The 20,725-nt window shown below is 32.7% G+C and overlaps 2 protein-coding genes, 1 long non-coding RNA gene and 1 pseudogene across 3 annotated transcripts; all 4 read left to right on the forward strand.

Annotated features, from left to right (window-relative positions):
* Window positions 1-240: 240 nt before the first annotated feature.
* Window positions 241-1,676, forward strand: LOC132640467 (ethylene-responsive transcription factor ERF106-like). The gene is made up of 2 exons (XM_060357060.1): window positions 241-668; window positions 1,223-1,676. The coding sequence occupies exons 1-2, from the start codon at window positions 386-388 to the stop codon at window positions 1,513-1,515; spliced, it is 576 nt and encodes a 191-aa protein (XP_060213043.1). The 5' UTR covers window positions 241-385; the 3' UTR covers window positions 1,516-1,676.
* A 247-nt stretch (window positions 1,677-1,923) lies between these two features.
* LOC132639202 (ethylene-responsive transcription factor ERF106-like) lies at window positions 1,924-2,706 on the forward strand. The gene is made up of 2 exons (XM_060355672.1): window positions 1,924-2,067; window positions 2,470-2,706. The coding sequence occupies exons 1-2, from the start codon at window positions 1,924-1,926 to the stop codon at window positions 2,704-2,706; spliced, it is 381 nt and encodes a 126-aa protein (XP_060211655.1).
* A 6,547-nt stretch (window positions 2,707-9,253) lies between these two features.
* Window positions 9,254-10,854, forward strand: LOC132640466 (ethylene-responsive transcription factor 5-like; annotated as a pseudogene).
* Window positions 10,855-14,741: 3,887 nt separating this feature from the next.
* LOC132640468 (uncharacterized) lies at window positions 14,742-18,844 on the forward strand. Its single transcript, XR_009582241.1, has 2 exons — window positions 14,742-16,503; window positions 18,200-18,844. It is a non-coding gene; the product is annotated as an uncharacterized LOC132640468 (long non-coding RNA).
* Window positions 18,845-20,725: the final 1,881 nt, after the last annotated feature.

The following is a 20,725-nucleotide window of genomic DNA, read 5'->3' on the forward strand; positions in this document are numbered from 1 at the left end:
CAACACACACTTGTTAAATTAGTGATAACTCATATTCAAATTAATACATATATAATGTTGCTTTCTATTTTTTCCAGCTAATGCCACTCTCATTGTCACACATAAATAAAAAAAACAGTGTCCAAAGCGTATCCCCAATGCCATACCCCCACCCCAGCCCCTCTTGAGCAACTGTGCGTGTATATACGAGTGTGCAATGACGTATACACGATCCTACTAATATATAGATAAACTCACACAAACATAAACACAAAACACCTTCACTACACTTCTCAAACTTCAGCCAAAAAAAAAAAAAAAAAACCCAAACTTTCACAACATCAACACAAACAACCTTAACTACAAATTTTCAAACTTCACCCAAAAAAACCAACCAATACTGCAAATGACAACATCAGACGAAGGATTGACATTACAACTCATAAGACAACATCTTCTTGAAGATTTCACAAGTACAGAATCATTCATCAACAGTCTCAATTCTTGTTTTTCCTATCATATCTCAGTAAAAACAGAGCCTTCTACTTCAAATTCACTCTCAGATGAACCCAATTCACCAATATCACTTTACTTCAATGATGATTTCCCTGAATTCAAAATCGATTCGGATACTATTCTCAGCCCAACATCCGACAGCTCTGTAGGGTCCACGCCAATTTCACCGACTAGTATGTTACTCTCTCTGTCTACTTTTACTTGTTCACTATATTAAAAACAGATATCTATTTTTACTTTTCTGATTTGAAAAATTAAGACAGAATTTATCACTTAGTTTATAATTTACCCTTATTATTAATAAGGAAAAATTTCAAAAGTATGCAGCCCAACATAAAATATTACGCCACGTAGCCATATTTTCAGTTTATACAATATTATACGACATTATACTATATTATACATCATTATATCTAAGGGAAAACATTATACATAATGTATCAATCTTGTATAAAAGTATATAAAAGGTGTTTATACACAAATATGGGCTAAACTGGCTAACAAACTCAAAATATGGGCTACGTGGCGTAAATTTTTTCTTCAGTAGACATAGTGCGTAAATTTTCCAAATAGAAATGGACAGAGGATCCCCAGGTTATGATACCTTATACCTTCACAGTTACAAGTCATTTATTCATTACTTGGTCTCTCATTTTTTATTTTTATTGGCATTACTACAGATTTCAAAAAAATAGACTTCATTTTTTAAGCTTCTTATTACTTTCAGGAGTACTGCAGAAGAATTACAGAGGAGTAAGGAGAAGGCCATGGGGAAAATTCGCAGCAGAGATAAGAGATCCAAGTAGAAAAGGGTCGAGAATTTGGTTAGGTACTTTTGATACCGATATGGATGCTGCTAGAGCTTATGATTGTGCTGCGTTTAAGATGAGAGGAAGAAAAGCTATTCTGAATTTTCCGTTGGATGCCGGAAAATTTGGTGCTCCAGCGAATATTGGCCGGAAAAGGAGAAGACAGAACAAAATGGAGATTGTGGAAATGATGAATTTTGAACAATGTTAAGGTTTTTTTTACTTAGGAAAAGAAAATATGTTAATTACTTAGGGGTCATAGGGGTCATTTGGTAGCTGGTTAGAAGCTAAGTTGTATAGCTATTAAATTTTACATAAGTAATATCATGTTTGGTAGCATTTTCTTGTTACGTATAAAATTCAACACATTTACTTCGGTGTTTTATTTATAACTTAGAAATCCGCATAATTAATACATATATAGGTTATGAGGAAATCTATCTATAAATAATAGATGAATAACTTAATCCTGTATAACTAATCCCTCTATAAAACAATACATATATTCCCTCGTAACAAATTCCTAGTTCATTAATACCTGTATAACTCTAACCAGCTACCATACGACTCCTTAAGAGATTCAAGTAGAAGAGGGTCGAGGATTTGGTTAGGTACATTTATGGATGCTGCTAGAGCTTATGATTGTGCCGCATTTAAGATGAGAGGGAGAAAAGCTATTCTGAATTTCTTGTTGGATGTCAAAAATTCTGGTGCTCCAGCAAATATTGGCCGGAAAAGGAGAAGACAGAACAAGATGGAGTTGGTGGAGATGATGAATTTGTAACAATGTTAAGGTTTTTCACTTAGGAGAAAGAAAATGTGTGAAGCATGTTAATAACTTAGGGGTCGTTTGGTAGCCTGTTAGAAGCTAAGTTGTATAGGTATTAAATTCTGCATAAACAGTACCATGTTTAGTAGCCTTTTTTTGTTACGTATGAAACTCAACACATCTAGGCCGGTGTTTAATTTGCAATTTAGAAACTAACATAACTAATACATGTATATGTTAATGAGAGATTCTATATATTATGTTATGCAAGATAGAAGATGGAATAAATAATAGATGAACAACTAAACTCTAGATAACTAATCACTATATAAAACAATATATAGATTCCCTCGTAACAAATCCCTATATTATTAAGACCTGCATAACTCAAACCAGCTACCACGCGACCTCTTAAGAGATCCAAGTAGACAAGGGTCGAGGATTTGGTTAGGTACTTTTGATACTGATGTGGATGCTGCTAGAGCTTATGATTGTGCCGCGTTTAGGATGAGAGGAAGAAAAGTAATTCTGAATTTCCCATTGGATGCCGAAAAATCTGGTGCTCTGGCTAATATTGGCCGGAAAAGGAGAAGAGAGAACAAGATGAAGTTGGTGGAGATGATGAGTTTGTAGCAATGTTTAAAGTTTTTTCACTTAGGAGAAAGAAAATGTGTGAAGTATGCTAGTGTATTGAACTCCTTACATTAAAATAATACAGTAAAGTTTTTCTTTTGTCACATAGCATGAAAATATAGTTAAAAGTATTCAAAAAATATCATACCAAAATTTAAATTTTGATTAACTAAGTTGATTTCTTAAAAGCAATGAATGATAAACAAAAAATAGTGTTGATAGCGGAAGCAATATAAATTGTTTTAAGAAGTCTCAAAATAAAGTATGATCAGTTTATGTTATGCGCTTTGATGCAAGGAATAAGAAATTTTTACACTATCAGATTCAGTTGGCCATGTAACTTCACTTACTAAGCCTGATTTAATCATTAATAAAGAGTTAAAGTTACATATATCATCAAAAAGAAATTTGTATAACGATCATTTCTTTTTTACATGTAGTAGGTATATGATCTTATTTTTAAGATTACAAATAACATATTTTAATAGACATTCTTTGGTTGACCTGATCATATTGTTAAGAAAATTACACTAACACTATATATAATTTAACTCTTTAATAAATGAGATATTTTACTAGATGACACTCTTATAGCCACAAGCCCAAAACTATAAATACAATTTGAGAATACTATCATAACGACCATAGGCTAACAATATTGATCATGAGAAAATTTTACTTACACTACTGAAATATATAACTCATAAATATCGGCATGTTCAAGCATTTTAATAATTGTGTCTTTAATTTTGAGGCAAACCTTCGAGTCGAAAGCATATTTACAACATAAAATTATAAAGCACTGGCACTAACAATATAGTCTTTGATTCTTGAAGAATAAATCTATCTTCATTTCTGTTAACTAACAGATTTTAATTCTATTTTAATCTAAGTGTTAACTGTTCATAAACAAGCATGAAGCTAAGACGCACATGTGGGAGAGACTAGCAAAAAGCAAACCTCGAAGGAATTTTTATGAACAAGTTTCAACAATTTTTTGTCAAGCAAATTACTTTAAAACAAATTGAAGGCAAGTGTTTTCACTAAGCATATAAGTAGTAAAAGATTGATGTATAACTAATTGCAAACAGTTAATTACATATAAGTGTAATTTACATGTTCAGTGGCATAAGTAGAATTTGCGCAAGCAATAGAGACAAATATGACTCTTTTACACCGGTTTGAACGGATGCATTGAGGTTCTAACTTTACTTCTTTCCCTTAATGATGTTTACTTTGCGTTATTTTCCTAACAGTATTGAACTTTTTTTTATATACGTAGTGTGATTATTAGAAATATATATAAAATTTCATACCCTTTTCTGTGCATGACTTGTGGTCTTAGTAAGTACTCCTTTTGTTTCAGTGTACATGACGCGCTTTTCTTTTTTGTTCATTCCTAAAGAATGACATAAATCTAAATTTTGAAAATCATTAATTTTATATTTTCCATTTTACCTTTGATGATAAGCTTTTATAACTAACACAAATGTTATAGCATATTTAAGGTCACAAGTTTTAAAAGTTTTGTAGTCATACAAAGTTGGGGTAATTTTATCGACGGTCACTAAGCTTACTCTTGTAACACTAAAGTCATAAAATTATGTTTTGTAACATTAAAGTCACTAAACTATATGATAGTTGTCCATAATACAAATCATTGAAAGTCAAATTTCCGGCACCGAAAAATGACATGCCATTGTCATATCATCATTTTACCACTTTGTGATTCCAATATTAATATGACATGTTTTAGAACAAGTTTTTTTAAAAAAAAAAAAAAAAAAAAAAATTCTTAAACTTCGTACTATTTTACACTATGTCACATAAATTGGAACAAAGAGCAATGACGGGTCTAGAGCATAACCTACTGTTCACGAGACCGTATTTTTGTTCAGACCTTATATATATTAAAAAAATTCACTAAATATCTATAAATATACACTTTATTTTAACTTAAGGTCGCTCTATGAACTCATAAAATTGAAATTTTAGGTGGGCCAAGCAACACAGAAACAAAGAATAATTTCAAGTTGGACGAACCAAACAAAGGACCATTTTCAATGCTTGAAGTTAGTGGCTTGACCCTACTCTTTTAAATTTGGTTCATGTATTACTACCATGTCGACAAAAGACGACAGAAATGACAAGAATTTGGAAAGTTTGTAGATCACAACATAGTACTATATATATTAGCTATGTATAAATCTATAAAACTAGCAAGTGGATATATCACAAAAATCTACAAGGGAAATTAACTACTTGCTGATGTGCTACTTGCTAAGTGGCCCCCTGCCCTACCCCCTTTTAATAACTAGTTGCTAAGCTTTTGTCTCAACATCCCTAAAATGGACCACACACAATTATTTGTAGGTAAAATCATCAATGTCACTATCAATGGCATGACTTGGGCCTTTACAACATTGAGCACATCTTCCACTTGAACTATAAATAAATAGATTAAGTTAGATATATCGTCAATGCATGTAAAGAATCTTTTACAACATTATGTCATTCAAAAAATATCTACAGATAAATATCTTTAAGATATGAAAATTATAATCTTGAATATAAGTTAGATTTCCTATTACAATAATAGGTAAAGGTCTTCGGATGGTGTAAAGTTCCTTACTAACGATGTGTATAGCTTAAACTCATAAATGAAACACTACACACTAACTCTTGCCTATTTGTTGCTCACAAATTAGTACTCTCTGATCTCAAATATTAATCGTTTTGATAAACTGAACCTATTTAAAAATAATCGACGTTTTAGGAAACAAGAAGTGGTTTAGTATTCATTTTTTAATTAATGAAGTATTAATTAAGTGAGACGTTTAAATAAAGATAAATAATATTTCAGATAAACACTCTTATGATTAATAATATAATACAACTAAATATTTTGAGGAGTACAAAATCCTTATAAAAACATATATTATGATCAGTTGTAGATAAGAAAAAATTCTTGCATACTGACTAAATTTTTTAAAGGGAAAAGGACATATATGGCCGCTCGGCCATAAATAATCCCATCCTCTAGCCCAATTTTTTCCAAACCCAAAATGTTGCAATTAAATAAATCTCATCCATTAGCCAAACTTAAATAAGACAATTTTTAAATAAAAACCCAAACACAAAAATGTTAGAGGCGATTTTTATGTATAATATGTGTCATTTGTATATAAAATATGTATTAATACCTATCTGTAATGTATAGAAACTGTATAAAATATGAATCACTAAGGTATGTATCATTTTTGTATATAATATGTATCATTTGTGAATATAATGTGTATCAGCACAGTGCAACTGCCCTGTATAGAATAGAAAATTGTATCATTTTGTATACAATATGTATCATTTTTGATAGAAAGTGTATATATAATTCCAGCTTGTGTATATAAACTATATCAGTCTGGTATAGAAAGTGTACCATACGTATAAAAAATGTATTGTAGAAACCGTATCATTGTGGTATATATGTATCACTATTGTATATGTAAAAAAAATATCATATCATTATTGAATAATATGTGTATAATAAATGTATAATTAACGTATAATTTATGTATAGTAAATGTATGATTAATTCCAGCATATGTATATAAACTATATCATTCTTGTATATAAAGTGTATATAATTCCAACATATGTATATATGCTGTAGCAGCCCTTTAGTGGCGACGTTTTTGTGGCGACTAAAAAGTCTTTTTTTTAAGCGCCTGGGATGTTGGGTCGGCCGGCCATTTTTTGGCATTAATTTGGGTCGATCGGACTCCTGGTGGGACTAAGCCCAAACAGTGATTAAATGTGTGATTAGTTTAGCTGAGTGAACACACAGTGTCCTTTTCCCTTTTTTAAATTCTACTCTAAATAGAGTTTTTGGACATATACCAAGTGGAAGCAGCCGCAAAAGTCCAAAAGGCCCATAACTTTCACACTAGGCCATGGGAGACCTACATGCAATTTTTTGCGCGGATTGTCCTTCAAAGGCACTGGTGTTTAATTTTTGTCCTTTACCTAAAAATTCATAGATTTCGGATTTGAACTCCTGCTCAGTAAAAAATTAAAAAAAAATTGCAAGACAGAGTTTTGGATTCAAATTCTACCTTATGGTAGAGTTTGCATTATGCCTGAAGACAAACTTTACCTTAAGGAAGAGTTTGCTACCGTAAGGCAAACTCTGCCTTGTGATTTTTATTTTTTTTTACTAAGCTGGGATTCGAACCCGGAACCCATGAATTTTTATGCGAAGGGCAAAAATTAAAGACCACCCCCGAATAAGGGCAACCATGCAAATTGCCCACCTACATGTGTCTCACTTATCCACAAACTTTTGATAAGTCGTTGTTTAGTCTAAAATTAGGTACTTCCTCTATCCCGAATTATATAATACACTTTTTTTTAATCTGTCTAAAAAGATTGTAATATTCTATTTTTAGAAACAATTTACCTTTATGAGATGATTTACAACCATACAAATATCTAAAAATTATTTTTGTTGAGAATTTCTTTTGTTACTGCAGATATGAATAATATGTAGGTTAGCTGCGGGAGGAGTCTTTGTTTAAATTTGAATTTAATAATCATAAGCTTTTAATAATCATAAAGCATGCATAAGCTTTCATCAACTCTAGCAACTCTCAAATAAAATATAGATCAGCAAGAATCTTAATTTTCACTTCTCTCATCTTTTGCTTCTTAATCTATTTATCAAGATCGCAAATGAAAAAAAAAATAAGAAGATATATCCTATAGTATCAATTATCTTCATTCTTGATGCAGAACTTTAGACAAAAAACCAAAAAGAAAAGTGATACTAGAAGAATAAAGAGTTTGAGCTAAAATAGTTGAAAGGTGTTCTTAATGCGATGTGACATTGTTCATTTTGAGTAAACTGTAAAACACTGTATAATCATCATCAAGATTTATGAGCTAATTTGGAAATTCATTCTGTGCTATACTTACATCATCCGAGTATTTATGATCAAATAAAGCCGACAAGCTTATTGTATCTCCTCTCTAAGTTAAGGGTAAAGATAGGTTCGTAGACATAAAAAAACGCTAAGTCGGGCCCCAAATCATTACTCCGTCATCTTTACACCCGTCTAGTCGAACCATTGACTTTAATACTAATTGTTGGGCTAAAGTATACAAAAGATACGCCTAACGCTCAAGAGACCTCACACCATTGAAAGTAAAATATATGCAATTGTTTTTCAATTATCAATGCAAACTTTATTTACGCACGCGATAGAAAAATATGAAGAAACAACCTGGAAACAGGGTCTAGGTGGAACACATAATTAGGGGTGGGCGTCGGTTGTTTGGTTCGGTTTTTTTCAAAGTTCGGTTCGGTATTTCGGTTTCGGTTTTTTTAAAGTGGAAACTGAACACCGCACCGAATTAATTCAGTTTGGTACGGTGTTTTGAAATTCGGTTCGGTTTCGGTTTTCTAATTCGATTTTTTGATATTGGTTAAGCAATAGTCACCCGTTAATAATATTCAAACTTTTCCATATCAACAAAAGTTACACTAGACATTTAGAGGTATTGAAATCGAAAATAAACCACATGGAACTCAAAAGCAACAGCAACAATACAGCCTTAGAAGTAGATATCAAGGGAATTCTACCTTATTTAAATTTGAACTCCACGTAGTAGCATCATACATTACCAACTCATATTTTGCAGAAATCACCACTAACCTAATACAATTAACACCTCTCTAGAATTTAAACAATAGAACAGTGACTTCTTTAGTTTAATTTTATTCTCTACTTCTCTGTTAAAATCATGAAGCATGATAGCATTCGGAAAATACAACACTTAAATATTACAGTATACGAACAAATCAAAAAATGAGAAGAATATTTTGATGCTTACTCACCCGTTAAAGCAACATATCATAACACTATCCTAGCATAGTGGAACTTGAGGTCTCTTGCCAATTCTGGTAGATGTTAAAACAGTATTCCACAGTAAACATAAAGCGATAGTGCTTAACAATAACCTATTGCTAGTTTCAATTATAGGCTAATGTCTACAACTTTGGCTACCAAATGATTCATGATCAACACTGACCATAAGATTGACTATCTAATTTCCTTGAACTTACGCACTGATATCATTATATGCATCTAATATCATTATATATTGATATAAAAAAAATTATATTAAATATTCGGTTAAACCGAAAAATCGAAAAACCGAAAATCCGAAACCGAACACCGAACACCGAACACCGAATTTGCTATTTAAAAAAACCGGAATCGAACCGAAACACCGAAGACCGAAAAACCGAATCCATTCAGTTCGGTTCGATTTTTCAGTTTTCGGTATTTATGTCCACCCCTACACATAATGACTAATTAATCATCAATGACAAACAAAGACATAAAACCAACATCACCTTTTTTTGTTTCTTTCTTCTTTTAGACAAAAGAACAATAATGTAATCATCCATTATTTTTCTTAACAATAAACTAAACTACAACTTGCAGTCTTTCATACTTAAAAAAGTGAACTGGATAGCCCACAGAAGATGCTTCCTTTTTCTAACCAAGAAAGCTCCAAGAAACCTCCATTAGACTCGACATTGTCCACCCTTTATAGTCTCCCTCTCCACTCTTCATTTTCCACTCAATTCTTCCATATTTTGAAACAAGAAAAAAAAAGATTCTCTCTTCCCAAAAATTATTTTTCTCTCTAAAATATTTAAATGGCTTCTTCTTCATTAGATTTGATCAGGCAACATCTTCTTGATGATGTTGCTTTTATTGAAAATTATTGTTCTTCATCAGAAACAAGTAGTACCCTTTATTCTCAAGTTCAACTACTTCTGAATCTTTAGATTCTTTAGTCTCTGATCTCAAAACTGAAAGCAATTTCTCCTTTTTGTCCTGATTTAATCTACACAACAAATAATACAGCTCAAAGTTCAAATCTTGAATTCTCCGGTTTTTTCAATAACTCGAAAATAGAATTCAATTCCTCTGAATTGCCAGCAAAACCCCAAAAGAAAAAAATCTTCAATGAAAGAAAACCTTCACTGAACATTTCAATTCCATCTGTCAAGAAAACAGAGCAAAAAACAGGGGAACTGAAAACAGAGTACTCTGTTTTGAAAACAGGGGAAAATTCGGAGAAAAAGCGATATAGGGGAGTGAGGCAAAGGCCATGGGGGAAATTTGCAGCGGAGATTCGTGACCCTACCCGAAAGGGTACTCGGGTTTGGTTAGGAACTTTTGATACCGCAATGGATGCGGCCATGGCATATGACAGAGCGGTTTTTAGACTCAAAGGGAGCAAAGCAATCTTGAATTTCCCACTTGAAGTTTGTAATTTTAAACAAGAAAATAATGAAGTTGAGAAAAAAGGAAATTTGAATTTAAATTCTAGTTGAAAGAGGGTAAGAGAAGTGGAGAATCATGAAGACGAAGTGGTGGTGAAGAAGGAAGTGAAAAGAGAACAAATGGTGGCAACTCCATTGACACCTTCAAGTTGGTCTTCAATTTGGATTGTGGAAGTGGAAAGGGTATTTTTGAGGTGCCACCTTTGTCACCATTATCACCACATCCAAGTTTTGGTTACTCTCAACTTTTGGTTTCATAGTGAAATGAATACAAAGTCAACTTGATTGGGTATTGTGAATTATGGAGCGATCTTGTTGCTACGATCTACTGAGATTTAACATTTTGTACTTATAATTCGTCCCTCGAAAAAAGAAAGATTGTGAACAAAAAAGAAGGATTGTGAACAAGTATTTAGAAAATGACGAAGAAAATGGACCAATTTCAAAAGAGAAGAAATTTAAAAGGAAAGATGAAAAAAATGAAAGGTATGAGATGATTTCAAGTCCAAGAAGGTAAAAGAAAAAAAAGGAAGCAGAAGAGATGGGGTCCCTTTTGGGAAATTAGATGAAAATATTGGAAGATTAGCATATTTTCTAAACAAGGATGATGAGTACATATCAAGAAATATGGGGAGATGGGAATGGAAGTGTTTTGGATCATGCAAAATTTGTTTCTTCTTTTTTATTTCATTGATAAGCTTTGTTTCATGTAACTATGAATTCTACCTAGGAATTTTATTTGATTGGTTTATTTAAGGGGGTTCAAATATACTGCTAATGTTTATTCTTTATTTTACATTTGTCTTTCGTTTACATATCAATCCATAAAAGCTCCCACTGTCATCTTTCATTTCGAATATGTTCTTTCACCTAACAGTCTTCTATCGTGAAAAAATTAGTCTGACTAGCTGATATGGTAAAGCCACGCATGGGTATATTTGGATAACTTTCAATTGTTTAAGGGTATACTTAGACATTTATAATTTTCAAGGGCATGCTTAAAATTTATGTAGAGGATATATTTTGATAGTTTAAAACTCATCTTATGTTTGTATACGTGGTTCCACTATGACAAATGTGCTAAGTTGGACATCCACTAGAGAAGGGGCATATTTGAAACGAAAGATAGCGGTGAGGGTTTTAACGAGCCGATAGATAAATGAAAGGCAAATGTAAGACAAATCTAATACTTTAGGGACATTTGAATATTTTCCCTTCATTTAATTTGTGTGCTAGGTATAATGTAAATATGCCGAACTTTCACATGTTGATGAGGGTTCGATTCCCCACCTTGTAATCTCCTATACGCGCTTATGTAATTTTTTTATTTAAAAAGTAAATATTCTTTGGTAGGCTTATCCGGTGCTACTCCAAATAAATAGAGTCAGCTTATTCTGTATCCCGAATGTCTAAAGCAAAAAAGAAAAGGAAAAAGGTACAGCCTAAGGAGCCGTTTGAACATGGTTTGAAACCATGTTTGGACATGTAATTTGAATATATTAAATTGTATTTTCTCTTATAGACATAAAACCCCACAAGTTGTCATTCCCAATTCTTATACAATCTTACTAAATGAGCAAGTCATGGTTCATAACAAAATTAATACGCTACTAGAAGGCCTTTCTAAAAAATACAACATCAATTGATCAAACTTTAGTTCAATAAAAACGAAAATTTAACATGAATAGTAATGTAACTACTCTTTAATATAATCCTCCCACATGGTAGACATAATAAAGGTTGGTGGAAGTTAATGAGGTTGGTAAATGGTTGGTGGGAGTAATTGTTAAAAATATTTACCAACTTATTGGTCTTTTTTTATAAAATATAAACTTATGGGTCAAGTTTTATATTTAATTTTTTTGAAACTATGATTTGAAACCCCAAATGATCATGCCTTTTTGAATGATTTGGGGTTTCAAACCATGAGATGAAATGCATGTCCAGATGCTGGTTTCATCTCATGGTTTCAAACCGCATGTCCAAACGCCTACTAAGTAAGAATGACATGCACAAATAGAAAAATGTTCTAAATCATTAAAACAAAAACAAAAAGTAGGGAAAATACAAATGAATTAAATGTCACTCACGAATCTTGTTTGTTTTTATATTTTTCTCATATTTAGGTTTATTATTTAGGTTTATTTATTTCGTATACATATAAGATTAATCTTAAAACTTTACAAAAGCAATCAATTGAACCATGTGAAAGTAATAAGAGTTCGCAACTTAATTGACTCACAAAGTGTGGGTTGTAACATAAATACCACTAAAAAAAAGGGTGATAAAACTATTTACTACGCAAAAGGAGTTAACTGTAACGACACAGTTAACTCCTTTTGCGCAGGAATTTATTGCGCAATAGGGGTTTATATAAACCCCAACACTTGGTCATTTTCAAGTCACTCTTCACCTCCTCCATTTTCACTCTTTGAACATACTTTAACCCCCCCCCCCCCCCCCCCCCAATCCAAAATCATGTCTCCAAGCTCCGAAACGTCAAACTTTGCTATAGAACCCGATGCTTGTGAATGCGGTTATTATTGTAAGCTAAAAACTTCAAAGACTCAAGATAATCCGGGTTGTCGTTTTTGGCGTTGTAAAGTACCCGAAGTAAGTGTTTTTATAAGTTTTTAGGGTTTAATTTTTTTTTCCACATTATCTACATATTTTGCTTTCAAAAACTGATTTTCTTGTAATGTTTATAGGATATGAATGGTTTCAAATAAGGGAAGATAGCATTCCCGTGGATAAAACGGTGGCGTCTAATTTTAAAAAGCCTCTTGTTGATAGAGATACCGCGACTTCATGTATCATTAGAGATTCCGTGAAGTTTGACTTGCAGTTTAAGCTTATAGAAGCTCTAGAAAAAATTGACCTTTTGGAGCTCTTGCTAAAAGAATCCATAGAAAAACAAAGTTTTTTCAAGGCTAACCTTAGAGACATTCAACACACGAAAAATGCTTTGAAAGAAAAACTGAAATTTTGGAAGATCATTTGTGCTATCTTGTAGTTGTTTATTGTTTCTATGTATTTTTTTGTTATTTTTATGTATTTTGTTTTTACTAGTTGTACGTTTTCACGTATTATGTAACCGACACCTTTTATGTACTAATTTATTTGTATTTTCTTTAAAATTGTGAATTGTTGAACTTTTATGTATTATTAACTCTAAGAAGCTTATATAAATTAATAATAGACTACAACAATCAAAGCAGATTAAAAACATACTAAATTTTTTCAAATTGATGACTTCATAAGGAATTAAAAATACAAATTAAATCATGAGTCTGAAACTTAAATAACCCAAAAACTAAGATAGTGAACCAAAATAACCCCTAATCATCATCAGAATAGAAGTCCTCAATATCGTCCTCAGAACAATATTTTGGGTTTCTTAAGACATATCTTCTTTCTGTAGATGTTAGTTCTCTACCCGTTGATGATGTTTGTTCTTCGGCCAATTTTAGTATGTAAAATCTACAACCTCTTGCTAGCGTTCTGTTATTTTCTTTTCTAATCCTTTGTACGGCAGCCTCGCAAGAATGTGGATCAGTTCGAGGCATGGTCATTGAGAACCTTGTTGGGATTTGAGCATTGAGATTTTCCAAGTCACGAACAAGACGTTCTAATTCGGCAATGCCGATATGCCTATTCTCGGTGTATCCCGCAATAATATTCTCGTGGATCTGAATATTTCACGTTGCAAAAATTATCATTACGCTCTATAAGAAGGTGGGGTTTCAAATCGTCTATCTTGAATTCATTGTTATGAAGAAAACTCGATGCATCGGAATAGCAACTATTATTTGAGCTATCATCACCACTGTTATTCGAATCATTTGGAGGGAATACCGACCAATCTACATTTCTACTACTCGACATTGAATATGTTGTATTTTAATAACAAATGAAAGGCTACTTATATAGTTGCAAAACCCCAAGTACCCTTGGGCCTCCTTAGGACCATACCTACTTACTTTATTATAAAAACTATTAATAGGATCACGGGGATTCATCTTTATCGGACATCTCATAGTCCGAATCCCACTTGGATCTGAATTTGACGTAACCTTGTAGACCATATTCTACCTTGAGACAACGTATTTTCATCTGATTGTTCTCTTCGCGAAAACGGTTAAGAGCAAAATTGAACTCGCGAAAACGTATTTTCATCTGAGTCCCCTCAAGTTTTGTTTTAGCATTTCAACCTCCCTAACACGCCAATTCCACTCATCTCTCATTGTATTATTGTATTCTTGATTGTATCTGTTGGTCAGGTTATTTGAGTAATAAAAATCACACTCATCTAGTTTTCATGTCCTACCCATTGATTCAAATATGTTTACTGGGGTAAAACATGTAATACAAGGTTTATCAGAAAGTTGGTTCCAAAATGACATAATAGCTCATTTTAATGTGAATGCTAGTTGTTCGTCATTCATGTTATATACTACTCCTTGATTGGACAACACTATGCTCAATTTTAGACGTTTTATATGACACACTTATATTGTGCAACATTTATATACGCAAAATATGAGTTTTGACATACTTGATTTGACAACAGCATGCTCAATTTCAGACGTTTTATATGACACACTTGTTGACACGCAATTTTGTCCCACTTTTCCTTCAATTAATTTATATACGCTTCTTGATCGTTAATAATTTGGACGAGTTATTTCTTTTATTTTATTTTTAGTTTTATCAACAAATTTACTTAACAAAGCACTATATTAATATTTTCAAATATTATTATTGCACGGTTATTTATGTTAATAAGAAGTTGTATTATATATTTGAAAGTAGTTAATCCTAGTCCAAACTATTAAGATGAAGATGTCCAAACAAATTAATTAAAGGAGGAAAAGGTCCATAAATAGTAGCCCAAATAGGCCCAAACCCGCCAGGTCCTTGAACAGACCAAACTACCCCTTCTTCAACCACCCCAAATGACCAAACTACCCTTAAATGGATATAAACAACTAGGTTTTCAATTTTCCTCAGCAGCCACATAGTCACTCCTCTTCCTCCCTTCCATTTTCAGCAAAATAACAAAGCTCCATCAACCATGGACAGAAGTTGCCCACTCTATTTTCATGCTATGGTTTTGTCTCTACCTTTCTTTGCTCGTCTCAGTCACGTGAAGGTTGTCAAGACCATCCTAAACTCCTAAAACGTTCGAATTTCAAACAAGTTTTGACTAGATTTCAAAACTTCTAGTCTCACTATCCCGCCTAAAACTCTAACCTGATTTTCTTCTATAAATACTAATCTAAATACTCAGGAGAAGGAGGAATTTTTTTTGGAACATCTTGAAATACCACCACACTAAATACCATTTGCTCATTTTTAACTCTAAAGAATCTTTAATTTCTAGAATTGCTCTTTCTATCTCGGTTAATCTTTAGCTGTGATGGAGATTTAGAACTCATTCGTGTCGAGGTTTCGATTTGAGAGAGTATATTCAAGGCCACCGACTTCCACGTTCACTGCACCACAAACAGGTAAATCTGATTCTATTTTGTTCATTTACACCCTCCGTGTCTAGTGTCTTTGCTTATTTAGAAAAATCCATGTTCATGATTTTATTTTTGTGTGTTCTGATAATGAATGTTTAAAGCATGAGTATGATTCTGCTTTGGTTAAGTTAATTCGTTTTTCTTCTGCTACATGCCACACTTAAATCTTCTTGAAATCCTATTTCTTGTTTCTTTCATTTACTACGTGGATAAGCATAAATGTTAGGATGGCATAGAAGATTTATTTTGATGGGTTATTTTTTATTCATCCCTTTAATCACATGTATGAAGGTTTAATAAAATGTTACTGTCTTGGTTCACATTTCTATATGTTACTGTCTCGATTTATATTTCCGTACGGTAGAAGTATGTTCTTAGGTTTCTGTTCAAAGCTTTAGTTAATAGTCATGATACTTTTCTTATGAACTTGACTGGACATTATTATACTAGTAGTAATGGCTAATCTTTTAATCAACACCAAAAATGATCCATGACCTCCCTGCTCGTGTAGTTCATACTGTCTTGATGCATTATGGCCTGAGTCGTAGTTGGTGATGTTAATTAATCTATCTCGTTATGTCCGTAATTCAAATAGTTAACACCACACACGCTTTCAAGAATATCTGAGCAATAAAGGACTAGTTTGCTGCTTATAAAAAATCTTGTTGCTAACTAATGTATTAGTGATGATAGTTACTCTCTATTACTCTTTTTCATAAAAAAATCACATCTCTTTTTCTAACCACAATGCTTTTATTATTTTGCATGATATACCGGAGCCGAAGAGTTTCATTTTGACACTCAACGACACCGCCATTTCAAGGAGTCTGCACATCCTCGCTCTTCCTCGCCTTTGCACTGCTTGAACATCGAATTACATAAGAGATTTTGTCCTTCTGTTGAAGTCGGACATGGGTATGGGTCATCTCATTCATTTCTGCTTGTTTTCACTTTACTTGCGTTGGAATGACTTTTATCTTTAATTATGTGTTTTTTGTTGGAAGAGCTAGAATTGTTACATAATGATTAACAGCTGGATTTATTTGGTCACACTAAGTTTTACCTACAGTTAGTAACTAAAGTACTTATTCTATCACATAGCACTTCCAAGTGTGTATCATTAAAGAGGTTTTAATCTTAAAGACTAAACTCGTTTTCGCTGTTTAGATTATCATTTTGAGTTTGACATTTTTTTTTTTAAGTTTGGTTCAAATAAAATTTGGAGTCTTTGAGTCATCAGAAAATTGATTGCAAATGGTAGAAGGTCTTACGTTGGTTTAACTTGGCAGCTGAATAACTTTAATGATTTTTCTTCTTTTAATTAAAGAATTTGACGAGGAAACTGATTTTCTACACAAAACTAGATTTTAAATCATCTTGTTATCCACCTTGATTCTCGAGTTCAACGTGAGAGTGTTCTAACTCCACAACACATTTTTTAATAACGTCAATTGACTTCAAATACAAAGTTAGTCACTGCCTTTCACTTTTAAATACTAATCCCCTCTTCCTTATAATTAATCAATTATTTTATACATTATTACTTATATTCTACAAGGTCTTCTAATTAACGTTAAGTCCGGTCGGTTAACCATTTTTAATGGATCTTAAAGGATGCTTAATACCTTTCCTTTAGATTAATTGAACCCTTACCTAGAATCTTTTGGTTTCGTAGACATTAAAACGGAGTTAACTTTAGATAATTACTTTAATCAACTTTAGGTGCCCTAATTCACCATAATAATTAGGTGGCGACTCCCTAACTTTAATTAACCCCGGAATTACCGGAATGTTGTAAACTATTTTGACTCCAGTTAAAATAGGGTACAACAACACTTATATTGTGCAACATTTATATGCACAAAATATGAATTTTGACATCCTTGATTTGACAACACCATGCTCAATTTCAGACGTTTTATATGACAGAATTGTATTGCACAACATGTATATGCGCAAAATATGAGTTTTAACATCTTTGATTTGACAACACTATGCTCAATTTCAGACGCTTTATATGACACGCTTATATTGCGCAACATTTATATGTGCAAAATATGAGTTTTGACATCCTTGATTTGACAACACCATACTCAATTTCAGACGCTTTATATGACACACTTATATTGCGCAACATTTATATGCGCAAAATATGAGTTTTGACATCCTTGATTTGACAACACCATGCTCAATTTCAGATGCTTTATTACACGCTTATATTGCACAACATTTATATGCGCAAAATATGAGTTTTGACATCCTTGATTTGACAACACCATGCTCAAACGCTCAAGTTTTTTCTATTTAATATGAATTTTGGATGAGGTAAAGACTCATCAATTTCATAAGTTTAAGTCATCATTTTTCAAGTTCTTGAAAAAAAAAAACCCCCCCAACTCTAAAGTTCTTTAAAAAATGTCTTCTCCTCCTTCAACTGTTAAGGTTTCTTTATTTTGGGATGGAGAGATTCTTTATGATAATAATATTGTTCGTTATAGTATTAAAACACAATGCCATGTTAAGTTTCCAACTACGTTGGATTACGAAACATTACTCAATGCCTTACGCGGAAGAATGACAAGTAATCGTGAGTATGAATTATCTGTAATAGGCAGATATCCAACATCCATTGCACCCCGAGGTTTAGTGCTTTATGGTGAGTGGACTATCAATGATGACTCTTTGAGGGACTATTTGAGGGCACCGGAAGAATAGGAGGTTAATCACCATCAATGTTCTTGAAATGTATGCTGAAAGAATACCTCACAGTTGTCAGGAAGTCCCTCAAGTCCCGCCTACTTATGGTAACACTTATACGGACTTGAGTTCTTATGGAGGCATTTTGAGTGGCCAAGTGCCGCTGGCAACTCTAAGCTAGCAATTCAATCCTGGTACTGTTGTAGAGTGGAAGCTCGTTGCCAGTAATATTTTCAATTTTGTGTTTTTGACATTCAAACCATGCATTGATGGTTTTGCTCATTGCCAGCCAGTCATATCGACAGATGGCACGCATATGCATGAGGTATACGATATTAAGCTACTGATTGCAGTAGAGATAGATGCCAATGGGTCGTTAAGGAGTTTGGCCATGATAAGCGTTTGTGTAACCAACAGTTCTGTGGTGGTGCAAGTACCTCTCGTAGTGGAAGAGCCTCTCGGGGTTGAAGATTGTCTTGAATTATGAATGTATTTTTATCCTTCTTGATGTATTGGAATTGCCTTGAATTATCAATATATTTTAATTCTTCTTGATGTATTCAAATTGTCTTGAATTATGAACGGGAAAAAAAAAGACTCAAAAACAATATCGACATCTCCTTAATAATGTGATTCCTTGACTAAATAATAAAACACTTTAATCAAATCCTTATTAAATAAAACACTTAAACCTAACGATAACAAGTTTCCACACAAAACTTACTTCGGGACACTTTACAACCCCTTAAACGACGATCCAAACGTTTAGGTGTACTTAATGTATTGAGCCTACATTATGGTTCGCAAAAAAAGATATCTATATAGAATATTGATATTCCGGAGTTTTGAGACATGACTAATCTTTGGTCAAAGTATGGAAAAAACGTGAATTTCAAAACTTTGAAATTATACAAAGTGTGGGAAAATAAAACTAGTACCTTTTGCGCACAAAATTAGTGCGCAATATGACTTAACGGTGACCGTCACAGTTAAGTCCTTTTGCGAACTAATTTTATGCGCAAAAGGTACTTTGGTCACTTTTTTTTTTGTGGGTTATTTTGGATGAAAATCCCACTTTTGAGATTATTTAAGTTGCGGACTCAAAGTAATAATCAGAACTCCAACTTTCAGATTATAGAGTTGTTAGTTGTAAGCATTTTGCAAAGAAAAGTCAGCTCAAAGGTGGTACGCAATTCATAAGAAAGGAAAAGAAAAAACATTTTTTCGAAATGTCAAAATGCAATAATTCATACAGGTAGTCAAATTGTCGTCTTATTATTACTGTTTCCTTCCTTCACAAACCAACTAAAGCCGATAATTAGAGCAAATCATTCAGCAACTCGATTATTTAAGCTGATAATTTAAAAATTCATTATAATGTCAGTGACACAACCTAAAGAAAAAAAAAGAGCTAATTAATGAAAATCAAACACGATTGGTTCACATATGATTTTGTTTCTTTTGTTTTCAATGTACATTTCAAAGTTGTGGACTTCTTGGTTAAGAGGATCATTAAACTTCAATATTAAGATATATAAAGTAGTACTTGATAGAACCTATAAGTTCACACTTTTATGAGTTCACAACCTGAGAGTTCACCAAAACAGTCTAAGGGATCTAGTCCTTGAACTGTTTTCACAGATAATGACAGAAAGTAAATAAGACAAGATATTTACGTGAAAAACTTCATGCTCAAGGGATTAAAAATTACGACCTACCCCAGTAGGATTTCCAACTTCACTAAACTGAGCAATGTTCATATTACAACCTATTGCAACCTAGGAATTAAACTCTTAATCCCTCACCCTTTCAATAACCCTATTGTAAGCAACTCTTAACTACCTCTTGCCAAGCAAACTAATACACCTTGCCTACCTCTAGACAAGTGTACCACTTAAAGTTTAAGTAGGTAAACAGCCTACAAAAAACTTTTGAGAATTCAAACTAATACACCTAGACTAACTCTAGTCTAGTGTACCACTCAAAAGCTTGTGAAGATAAACTTCTTACAAGCAGCCCTTGAGAATTCAAGCACCTACAAACAGCTTCTTAAAATAGAAGAGTGGGTTTACAATTTATAGAACAAAGACTCAACAACCTAAGGACTTGAAGCATCTTCAGTTCAGGAATCTGGTCCTTAGCTTGTTGAGGCTTTGTTCTTGAGAGCACTTTGAGAGGGGTGGCAGTTGCACTTGAGAGAAATATAATTTTCGGATTTGTAAGTGTTGATCTTTAATCTAGCAACATGTTGTATATATATTAGGGAGTATGTGACCATGGATAGGGACCTTTCATCTTTTCATATTAGGCTATTAGCCTCGTGTGCGCACTCATGTTTATGTACTTACATGTGTGTAAAAGAAAGTATAAATAAATTAATTATGTATTTCAAGACCTACTCTCAAAACAGAACTTACAATATTTAAATCAAAAGAAGAAA

Source organism: Lycium barbarum, chromosome 5 (genome assembly GCF_019175385.1).
Source record: "Lycium barbarum isolate Lr01 chromosome 5, ASM1917538v2, whole genome shotgun sequence".
Lineage (NCBI taxonomy): Eukaryota > Viridiplantae > Streptophyta > Magnoliopsida > Solanales > Solanaceae > Lycium > Lycium barbarum.